Source organism: Nyctereutes procyonoides, unplaced genomic scaffold, assembly GCF_905146905.1.
Source record: "Nyctereutes procyonoides isolate TBG_1078 unplaced genomic scaffold, NYPRO_anot_genome, whole genome shotgun sequence".
Taxonomy (NCBI): Eukaryota; Metazoa; Chordata; class Mammalia; order Carnivora; family Canidae; genus Nyctereutes; species Nyctereutes procyonoides.
This window is the reverse complement of record NW_026575160.1, coordinates 496,031-508,109: the sequence shown is the minus strand read 5'-3', so window position 1 is coordinate 508,109 and position 12,079 is coordinate 496,031. Positions and strand designations below refer to the sequence as shown.

Below are 12,079 nucleotides of genomic sequence, written 5' to 3'. Positions count from 1 at the left end.
AATGCATTTCAACAGCAAGTCAACAACTCTGCTCTTTTACTATGTTGTTCACATCTGATCACAAATCCTTGCTCCCCACATAAAGTAATTCGGAAGCCACCGCTTACAGAGAAATCACAAACACCGATGCTTTGTGTAAATACACACTAAGAAGAGCGTGCCACCAGATCCGGCGTTTGGCTCCTCGGATGACGAAGGATTTCGATGCCTGTTATTTGTCCTGCTGAAGCCTGTCGGGCGATCACTCTTTTTATTGGTGCATCCCTCCAAACCCGTTTCGTCGCACCATGTGCACGGGAGTTCTCGGGGCGGGCGCGCTGGGTCTGGCTGCCCCCTCTCGCCTCGCTCCTTCCTCTCGTCCTGCCGGGCGCGCTCGCCTCCTCCTGCCTGCAGCCCCCTCTCGCTCCTCCGCGGCCCCCCTCCTCCCGCTCCAGCTGGCGGCGGGGTAGCGCTGCCTGCCAGCCCTCCCAGCCCTGCGCCGTCAGCGGGGGCCCCCTGCGGACCGCCGCCTCCCTCGCGCTAGGACCCGCCGCTCCGCGCGGAATGGCAGCCGCAGCAGCATCCCCGCCAGCGGCGGTGGCGGCCGCAGCCACGGCCACCGCGGACGCTATTGTTCCCTGGTGTTAAACGCGCTTTCCCTCCTTTGCATCCGAAAGGAACAATAGCAGGCAAGAGCTTCGCTTTCCGTCCCGCTCGGGAGGGCGGTGCGAGGGCAGAGGAAAATTGCCTGCGGGCGGCGTCCGGGATCCGGCCCCCGGAGCGGCTGCGGGCGGCATGGGGCTGCAAGCGAGGCGCTCGGCGGGCCCGCGCCGGGGTGTCCTGCAGCTGCTGCCGCTGCCGCTGCTCCTGCTGCTGCTGCTGCTGCTGCTGCGCCCCGGAGCCTGCGGGGCTGCGGCTCCCGGCGGGGCTGAGGCACCCACCCTCTACCTCTGGAAGACTGGTAAGTGGGACGGAGTTCTCCCCTCTTCTCATCTTCCCGCCTGGGTCCCCATTCCAAACTGCCCGGCTGCAGGAGCCCCCCACCCCACCCCACCCACCGCCCCGAGCTGCTTGATAGCCCGGGTGTGCTGGGATCCTAAGGTAAAAAGTATGATTACTAGGAAGCAAATTAGGTCACGTCCGATGCTGTTAGGAAAGAAAAACCTAACAACTAAGAGGCATTAGTGAGTCACTGGAATGATATTTCTCTCGCAGCCCTGGAGTTAATGAGGACACCCAGCACTGCACTTTCATATTGAAGTGCCTTTTTTTTTTTTTTTTTTGACCTCTGGATTTTCCTTCTACTAGGAGTTTCTTAAATATATTTCCAGGAAAGAGCAAGCAAACAGCGTAGAGCCGGTTTTTGCACCCCCCCCCCCCACCCCCGGCCCCGTCTTCAGGCAATTTGCTCAATGCCATGATATGTTGTGGGTATAGAGTTGAATTTGTTAAGTGTAGCTTTGTGATATGTGGGACACGTGGAAGCCAGCCAAGTGACGGGAGTTCTAACAATTAAAGGCAAATGGGGCTCCAGTGAGCTCGCCCCAGAGGGTGTTAAAGACCAGTTCTTAATGAGTGAATTGTGCCGTTTTTAAAGGGTACGATTGTGAGGATGTTGAGGTTTAAACTTTTCCTGCCACGGGGATTCTTCTGCTTTGTTTTCAACCAACTAACAAAAGCAGCAACTAATTGTGCCTCAGAACCTTCAGGCAAAGTGCTGACTAGAGGTCCTGGTGGGATAGTGACAGGCAGGAAAACAATACCAAGTGAGAAATTACTCCCCTTCCTCTAGTGGCTTCCCCCCGCCCCCCTTCTAAAGGACACCGAGAATTCTTCAGCAGACCTGAAACTTGGCATGCTTCTAGGAATGAAGTAGGAAACGTTATTCCTTCGCTTAGGGGTAGGGGCAAATGAAGAGTTTCTTGGCAATGCCTAAACATTGAGAGAAGGCTGCAGTAGAAAGGAGGGAAAAGATGTATTGGGCAGGGATTGCAAACAAGTTACAGAGTGGGTCTCTTTTCCGATTTCAACTGTCTGTAACCCCCTGCTGCAGAGACAGATCAGTCTGCTCTACAATTATACCGATATCCTGAAATTTTTAAAGAAGTTGCATCTCTCCAGCAACTCAGTGAGCAGATTGAACAGAGATTTATTACAAGCCAAAGTACCTAAATTGCCTTTGAATGTTGCAAGAAATAACACACACACACTTTTAGAAGAGTCATTTGGATGTTAGCATGAGCCAGCACTTGGAGTTTAAATATTAGTTGATTGGTAGGTACAGAGGAAATCATATTAATATATTTCGTTTTAAAACAAAGAGTTGAAGAGCTTCTCTAATTTAGCTGAACCCATGGTTTTACTTTTCAAAAGCTCGGTCGTAACAACAAACAATGATCAAACTATAACTTAGTATTAAATGGTATTATTTGGATGCTTGGTAAGAGCTTCTCAAGTAAGTAAGTGTTGGACAAAATAGCACTTGCCTGGTTGAAATTTGTGCTATTAAAGTAGGAAAAGCCAGGCAGTAATCTTCAGATCGAAGAAGAGTCTAGGCGATGTTCACTGTGTAGCATCCGAGGTACCAATATATGTCAACATAAATGTCATGGTGGGAACACAAGCCAATAAACCATTTAAAATAGTGGAAAACTCTCAGGAGCAAGGATATGGAGACCTTGGTTCCAGTGCCAGTTCCAGCCCTTGCTAGCTGTAGGAACGTTGGCAGGTCACTTAACTTCTGGCCCCTTGTTTTCTCAGCTGCATATAAATGTGATGATCCCTTCTTCTGACTATTCATTGCGTTATGAAGATTGAATGAGTGAGTTATTAGAAAGTAATATGTAAATTTCAAAGTTATGTGCATGTGCAAATAAAAGCATGATGAGGATGATGATGACATCTCTTTTATGGTGGTCCTTGATTTGATGGAAAAAAAATGAGTTAAGCTAGAGAGGACAGTAATGACCTCTTTATTTTTTTTCCTCCCAGGGGGAAAGGAGGCTTTACTATTTCTATAAAGAAATTGAGAATTGTTATCAGAAGAACTAGGGGATATTTAAAGGAGAGGGATACACTGGGAATGAAAGTGTAGAGATGAAAGAATGCTAAGCGTATATCACGTGATGAAAAATAAAGTGTCAGGAAGAGAATTGAGAGAGAAAATGAGGTGAGACCATGTGGGATGTCTATTCCGGTGTAATACACTTGGTCTTGGTACAGGAGACTGTAGGGAGTCACGTTATTGGTCACATCATTGAATTACAGAGATGTAGGAAAAGGTATACTGACTGGATAAGGAACTAGGACAGGAACTTTAACACTGTGTTTGTCACTAACAAGCTGCAGAGCATTAGCAAAGTCATTTAATGACTTTGGTTCTTGGTTTCTGAGTTTGTAATATTCATTGATTAGAAAAGATGATATCTAAGGGCCTTTTCAGCCTTAACATATTTCATACATACACCATAAATGCACATATATATATATGTACGCATAGTTTATTAACATGTGTATGTTATACATACTCTATGTATATGTGTGTGTGTGTATATATATATCTAAGGTCTATAATACATAGGTGATATATAATGTATATAATATAAAAGTTTAAGGTACGTGTTGTATGAAATTTTTACTAAGCCAGCTCCCAACAAAGAATTATGGAGAGCTCACTGTGTGAGTTACATGGCCTCAGTGAGGTAGAGGCTGACTAAGATATTATCATCCCTTCCTTTAGGAAATTCACAATTGAACAATACTGTAAATACACAACAATTAAAACATGGTGTATCATACTCATGAACAAAACACTATGAGAGCAGGGATGATAAAGGGGGTTGTGAAGAATTTTAAAGAGCAGTTCATATTGATTGGGATTTTGAATGGGGGGGGCTGAACTTTTTACTCTGAGAGGAGTGGAAGTTCCATTTCCAGCAGAGGGAAGAGAGAATATAAAGATGAAAAGCATGACAATATTTTTAGGTCTTGAAAGTACTCCAACTCAAGTCTTGGATGTTTGGTGGGAATGAATGGATGTAATGCCAATTTGATGAATTGGGGCAAGATTGTAAGGAAACCTTCAAACTCTGGTAAAGATGTTGGAGTTAAACCTCTAAGCAAGTGAGAATTATTGTCATCTTTGTGCAGAGAATTGACCATATCCTTTGCCCAGAATGGTGAAAGAGAAGTGAAGAGGCTGGGAGGTTAGTAAGGATGGGGATGGAGAGGCAAAGGGGAGCAAAACTAGAACGGTAGGAAGTGCAGAGTAAGGAGAGGAGAGCTGGGAGGTCCCACTGTAGTAGTGTTAACTCAGCTTTAGCGTGGTGTAGGGAACTCTGTGCCAAGGAGGGGAGGAACTCATCCCATCAAGATCTCCATCATATCTATAGCCAATTACTTGAGACTGAGAATGTCAAAGAAGGAAGAACAGATTGCCTGGATTTAGAGAAGAAGAAGAATATCAATTTAATCTAGTTAAACTAAACTGGAGATAGTAATCCACTCAGATGGATAAATCTAACAGGAAAACTAGTGATTGGATGTATAGTTTAGAAGAAAGAGGCTGAAGGTGTAAATTGAGAACTCAATACATGTATGATATTTCAGAGCACGATAGTTGGAGGGATCATTAAAAGAAGAGAAATATGGGAAAGAGGAACCAGGATACTTCACAGAGAATATTGAGATTTAAAGAAGGCCACTGTTGGGGAGAGACCAGTGGAAGAGTCAGAGAAAGGTGGTCAGAATGGGTCTGGGAAAAATGGCAGTATATGCTAAATGAAAGATGTTTTATGAGGGGGATGGCGGCAAAAGGTGTAAAACATTTCTGGAAGACTAGAAAGGAGGAGTTATGAAATATTTCAGAAATGATCAAGTAAAAGGTGGAATTGATAAGATACTTAAGTGTTTTGGGAAAGGATGTTTTAACTGGAGTAGTAAAGACAAACTTATTTGAATAATAAGATAATGGAAAGGGTATAATGATAAAATCAAATAACCAAGGGGTATTTAAATTAAAACAGTGCCATTTTTTGATAGTGAAAACCCCAGAATATAAGATACTAAAAATATCTATTGAAATATAAAAGTTAAATGTTTTAGCAGTTTTGTGTGTCATTTATTTGAAAGATAGCTTGCATTTGTGTGAATAATTGAAAAGCATATTTCATACACACAGGTAAAGTACTTTATTATTGGAAGATAAATAATTTCTGATTAGTGTTAGTTTTCCTTAATATTCTAGGATATGGAATTTTTTCATAATAAGTATGTCTAGTAATACTTACCTGGCAATTCTAAACTAAGAGTATCAATATATTGAGTAAAATGTGGCTGACTTAACATGAGTAGGACAGAAAATAGTGAATACCTCCAACCTTTATCAATTCTGTCACAGATATATTTTCCCAAAGGTCCTAATGAAGTAATTGAATTTATTTTAATTTTAAAAATTGATGTATAGTTGACATGCAATGTGACATTAGTTTCAGGTGTACAATATAGTGATTTGACACATTTATACATTAGGCTATGCTCACCAGAAGTGTAGCTACCATCTGTACCATACAACACCATTATGACACCATTATATTTCTTTAAAGATTTTATTTATTCATTTGAGAGAGAGAGAGAAAGAGAGAGTGCAAGTGTGTGTGAGAGTGCATAAGTGGAGGGAGAAGGTAGCCTGACATTGGGCTCGATTCCAGGACCCTGAAATCATGCTAGGCCAAAGGCGGATGCTTTTCTGAGCCACCCAGCTACCCCACCATTGTGATACCATTGACTATTTCCTATGCTGTACCTTTTATTCCTGTGATTTATTCGTTCCAGAATTAGAAGCCTGTATCTCCCACTCCTCTCCTTCACCATTTCGTCCATCCATTTACCTCCTCCCCTCTAGGAACCATCACTTTGTTCTCTGTATTTATGGATCTGTTTCTGCTTACCATTTTTATTTGTTCATTTATTTTGTTTTTTAGATTTCACATATAAGTGAAAACATATGGCATTTGTCTTTCTCTGCCTGATTTATTTCACTTAGCATATTACCCTCTAGGTCCATCTCTTTTTTGACGAATGGCAAGATCTTATCCTTTTTTGATGGCTCAGTAATATTCCATTGCATATGTATGTATACACACACACACACACACACCCCTTCTTCATTCATAGATACTTGGGTTGCTTCCACATTTTGGCTCTTGTAAATAATGCTGCAATAAATATAGGGATGTATATATCTTTCTAATTTAGTTTTTTTCATTTTCTTTGGGTAAATACCCAGCAGTGGAATTTCTGGACCATATGGTAGTTCTATTTTTTAATTTTCTAAAGAATTTCCATACTGTTTTTCACAGTGGCTATACCAATTTACATTTTTGCCAACAATGTATAAGGGTTCCTTTTTTTTCCACATTCTTGCTAATACTCATTATTTCTTGTCTTTTTTATTCTAGTCATTCTATCAGGTATAAAGTGATATCTCATTGTAGTTTTGATTTGCATTTCCTTGATGATTAGTGATTTTGAGCATCTTTTCATGTGTTTGTCATCCTAGTGTGTCTTCTTCAGAAAAAAATGTTTATTCGGGTCCTCCTTCCCATTTTAATCAATTATTTGTGATTTTTTTTGGTGTTGAGTTATGTAAGTTCTTTATATATTTTTGGATATTAATGTTTTATCAGATATATCAGTTGCAAACATCTTCTCCCCTTCAAAGTTGGCTTTTCTTTTTGCTGATGATTTCCTTCATTGTGCAAAAGATTTTAATTTTGGTATAGTCCCAAATTGAGTTAATTTTTATAACAATGAAATTAGACTGAAATCCAATAAAAAGGTGCACACTAGCTATTGCTCAGAATTCAGGTAGTTAGGATATTTACAGGTGTGTGTTTTGTTCTCAAGGAAATTACTTCTCACATTAAACTTTTGAACTAAGTTCATCCAATGCAAGACAATACTTTTAGCAATAATCACTGTGTCTTTTATGTAGTTGTGTATAAAATAATACCTTACTTCTTCAATATAAAATAAAAATAAGTATTACCCTTTTAACTTCTTTCATGTACTTGTCCTAATATACAATATTCTATAATGCATGTAGAAGAATATTAATCCTAATCCTGTTATTCATTAAATAAGAAAGGAGAGAGGGATGCCATTCCAGGTAGTAGTAACATGACAGTGGCATTATCCTAATAAGCGTTTTGCACTTCAGTTGTGCTTAATTTGGAATGTGACACAGTTTGCTCATTAAATGGAAGATAGGGATAGAGCAGAGTGGATGGAGTGTAAGCATCAAAGTCGAGTAGTCCACAGTAACATGGATTACAATAATATATTTTATCAAAATATTATCAAATTATTTCAACTCCCTGAATCTTTTTCTTTCATTTCTAATATGGATAAATAATATTTGTTATATAGAGGTTTTCTGAGGTTTAATTAAATGTGGTAGCGCATATAATGTACTAGTGGAGTGTTTGATATATGTTAGAACTTCAGTGAACGGCAGTTATTATTATTATTATTATTCTGTTATATAACACAGTGCCTACTTAATTTTATGACCTGGAACAAGTCCAGTAATGTGCACTAGCCTTCTTGAAAGCATTTTTTTTGTAAATACATTACAAATTACAAACTGATAGAGATGTATGATAACAAAATTATGAGTGCCAACAATTTATTAGGGAAGCAGCACTGGAGAATGGAAAGAACACAGACTTTGGGATCAGAAACCATTGTTTAAATATACCTCTACCTGACTGATCAAGTTACTTATACCCTGATTTTGTTTTCTCACCTTAGAATGATGACAGAAGTTCTGAAGTGAGAGACCATTTGCAAAGTTGTTAACAGGTAGTAAATGGAAAGTGGCCTAAGTATACTAGATATTCAGAAAATGTTCTCGTCCCATTCTTTATCTTTTTCTCTCCTAAAAATGACATAAAAAACAGAAATTTTACAGATTCAACACATTTATCTCTCCTCTAACCAAGGGGCACCATGAAAAACAAGTTTAGGATGGGAAGTTATTTTATTACAGACTTGTCTTTTTTATTAGTTTGTTCCTTAAAGATAGACAGCATGAACCAAAAACCATAAAGGGTGCCTGGGTGGCTCAGTGGTTGCACATCAGCCTTTGGCTCAGGTCATGATCCCAGGATCCTAGGATTGAGTCCTGCATAAGGCCCCTGCAGGGAGCCTGCTCCTCCCTCTGCCTATGTCTCTGCCTCTCTCTCTCTCATGTCTCTCATGAAAAAAAAAAAACTATTTTGAGCAGCAAATTTAGGGTGAATTATATAAATATAATTTTTTGTGCTTCATTTTATGCTGTATTTCAGGGGATTTCTCAAGAATGTGAAATTTTAGGTTCTTAAAATTATCTTGTCACCAGTGCCCTCCAAATTAAATGTTTCACAGAATTATTTTTATGCAATTTAGAAATTTTATGTATTAGATGATTATTTAAATACATTTTTAAAAACTAGTTTATACCTTGTTTTCCTACCCTTCTTTCTTATCATAATTACACAGTGTTCAAAATTCATTAAGAGTGAATTGATTATTTGCATCAAAAAATAAAATGCTCAAGTGATTTTGTGAAACTTTAATATCTTAATGGACTGTGTTAACTCAGGTCATTATGCAAATCATAGATAGCTACCCATAGATAGCAAAATAATAGGAGCCCCAATCAGGGCTGAGATTGAGTGCTATTGAGCAGCACTATTCAGACTCTTTCTTACCTACTACTTCGATACAAAAAAACTGGTCTGATGGCAGTGGGATGAGATGTTGACATTCTGACTAGGTTATTGAGGAAGTGTGGTGTGCTTTGGCTCCTTTTTAAAGGAAATGAAGCCTCTTAACTTTTCTTGTAAGTCAGATTGGTGACACTAGACAGTGAGATGTCTCTGGGAAAAGGAGAGCAAAATCCTCTATCTGGTGAATATATAGAACAGATTCTCTTGGAATTTCAAGAGAGGCTTGGAATTAATATAAAGGCTCATTAAAATGGTCCTTAATGAAAGAAACATTGAGGAAGCAGCATCTGAAAAATATATCACAGGAACATCATAGAGTGTGAGTTAGAGGTGCCAGTGAGTCATAAGGTAGAGATTTTTTCCTTTTTTTTTTTATCAGCACTTTATATTTGACACTTTAGAATGCGGTAAAATGATGAAAAATAAATGAATTTGCATTTAATCCTCAGGTACCCAAGCAATAAGGAAAACAATTTTTAGGAAAGTGATATAACAATTAAAAATATGTTGGGAAAGAATAGAAGAAACATGGCAGTACTAAAAACAGTGATAGTAAAAAGTAATCCATCTACTGCTTCTGATATATATAACCTCTTTGGTTAGGTTTATTCCTAGGTATCTTATGCTTTTTGGTGCAACCAAAAGGATGTCCTTTCAACTTCTAGAAGCACTATTGAGCAAATTGATATTTTGCATAGTTTACCATGTGAAATCATAATTCCTAGGGTGTCATTTTTGTTGTATCAAAGTTATGCTCTGAGAAAATAAATAGGGAAATATGGGGAAAAGGTACAAATGTGCTTCTTTAAGTGGATAATAATTTTCAAATGACCATGTATAATTGCGTAATGTTGAAGGGGGCACTCTCTGTCCCAGGAGCCGTCACTGTATAGAACTTACTGAGTGATATCTGTAAATTCAGAAGAAACTATGCATGACTGTAAAGACTTGGGGAGCAAGTGAGACATTATAAGAGAGGGCAACACAAGCAAGGAGAGAAAGGTAAAAATAGGCAAATCATCTGCATTTGTTTAAAAATTATTTTTAATAGGCCTTATTTTCTTAAAATATATTTTTTATTGGTGTTCAATTTGCCAACATATAGAATAACACCCAGTGCTCATCCCATCAAGTGCCCCACTCAGTGCCCATCACCGAATCACCCCCACCCCCTGCCCATCTCCCTTTGTACCACCCCTTGTTCATTTCCCAGAGTTAGGAGTTTCTCATGTTCTGTCTCCCTTTCTGATATTTCCCACTCATTTTTTCTCCTTCCCCTTTATTCCCTTTCACTATATTTTATAGTCCCCAAATGAATGAGACCATATAATGTTTGTCCTTCTCCGACTGACTTATTTCACTCAGTATAATACCCTCCAGTTCCATCCACGTCGAAGCAAATGGTGGGTATTTGTCATTTCTAATGGCTGAGTAATATTCCATTGTATACATAGACCACATCTTCTTGATCCATTCATCTTTCGATGGACACCGAGGCTCCTTCACCAGTTTGGCTATTGTGGACATTGCTGCTAGAAACATCGGGGTGCAGGTGTCCCAGCATTTCAGTGCCTCTGTATCTTTGGGGTAAATCCCCAGCAGTGCAATTGCTGGGTCGTAGGGCAGCTCTATTTTTAACTCTTTGAGGAACCTCCACATAGTTTTCCAGACTGGCTGCACCAGTTCACATTCCCACCAACAGTGCGAGAGGGTGCCCCTTTCTCCACATCCTCTCCAACATTTGTTGTTTCCTGCCTTGTTAATTTTCCCCATTCTCACTGGTGTGAGGTGGTATCTCATTGTGGTTTTGATTTGTATTTCCCTGATGGCCAGTGATGCGGAGCATTTTCTCATGTGCTTGTTGGCCATGTCTATGTCTTCCTCTGTGAGATTTCTGTTCATGTCTTTTGCCCATTTCATGATTGGATTGTTTGTTTCTTTGCTGTTGAGTTTAATAAGTTCTTTATAGATCTTGGAAACTAGCCCTTTTTCTGATACGTCATTTGCAAATATCTTCTCCCATTCTGTAGGTTGTTTTTTAGTTTTGTTGACTGTATCCTTTGCTGTGCAAAAGCTTCTTATCTTGATGAAGTCCCAATAGTTCATTTTTGCTTTTGTTTCTCTTGCCTTCATGAATGTATCTTGCAAGAAGTTATTGTGGCCAAGTTCAAAAAGGGTGTTGCCCATATTCCCCTCTAGGATTTTGATGGAATCTTGTCTCACATTTAGATCTTTCATCCATTTTGAGTTTATCTTTGTGTATGTTATAAGAGAATTGTCTAGTTTCATTCTTCTGCATGTGGATGTCCACTTTTCCCAGCACCATTTTTTGAAGAGACTGTCTTTTTTCCAGTGGATAGTCTTTCCTCCTTTGTCGAATATTAGTTAACCATAAAGTTGAGGGTCCACTTCTGGATTCTCTATTCTGTTCCATTGATCTATGTGTCTGTTTTTGTGCCAGTACCACACTGTCTGGATGACCACAGCTTTGTAGTACAACCTGAAATCTGGCATTGTGATGCCCCCAGCTATGGTTTTCTCTTTTAATATTCTCCTGGCTATTTGGGATCTTTTCTGATTCCACACAAATCTTTTTTTTTTTCACTCAAATCTTAAGATAATTTGTTCCAACTCTCTGAAGAAAGCCCATGGTATTTTTATAGGGATTGCATTAAATGTGTAAATTGCCCTGGGTAACATTGACATTTTCACAATATTAATTCTGCCAATCCATGAGCATGGAATATTGTTCCATCTCTTTGTGTCTTCCTCAATTTCTTTCAGAAGTGTTCTGTAGATTTTAGGGTATAGATCCTTTACCTCTTTGGTTAGGTTTATTCCTAGGTATCTTATGCTTTTTGGTGCAATTGTAAATGGGATTGACTCCTTAATTTCTCTTTCTTCAGTCTCATTGTTAGTGTATAGATATGCCACTGATTTCTGGGCATTGATTTTGTATCCTGCCACACTGCCAAAGTGCTGTATGAGTTCTAGCAATCTTGGGGTGGAGTCTTTTGGGTTTTCTAGGTAGAGTATCATGTCATCTGCGAAGAGGGAGAGTTTGACTTCTTCTTTGCCAATTTGAATAATAGGCCTTATTTTTTTTTAACAGTTGTAAGGCTTACAAAAGATTAAGCAGAAAGTACAGAGTTGCCATATACCCCTCATTCTTTCTCCATTTCTCCCTATTATTGACATCTTGCATCAGTGTGGTAGATGTGTACCACTGATGAGCCAAAACCTTATTATTACTTAAAATCCATAGTTTGTATTAGGGTTCAACCAGTCTAACACATTCTGTGGCTTTGGACAAATATATAATGACATGT

At 39.2% G+C, this 12,079-nt stretch overlaps 1 protein-coding gene across 1 annotated transcript in view; it reads left to right on the top strand.

Annotated features, from left to right (window-relative positions):
• The first annotated feature begins 681 nt into the window (after nt 1-681).
• Nucleotides 682-12,079, top strand: part of THSD7A (thrombospondin type 1 domain containing 7A) — a 427,016-nt gene continuing 415,618 nt past the window's right edge. The window contains exon 1 of the mRNA XM_055314853.1: nt 682-940. Coding sequence (XP_055170828.1) covers nt 775-940 — 166 coding nt within the window. The 5' untranslated portion in view covers nt 682-774. The remainder of the gene's footprint in view (nt 941-12,079) is intronic.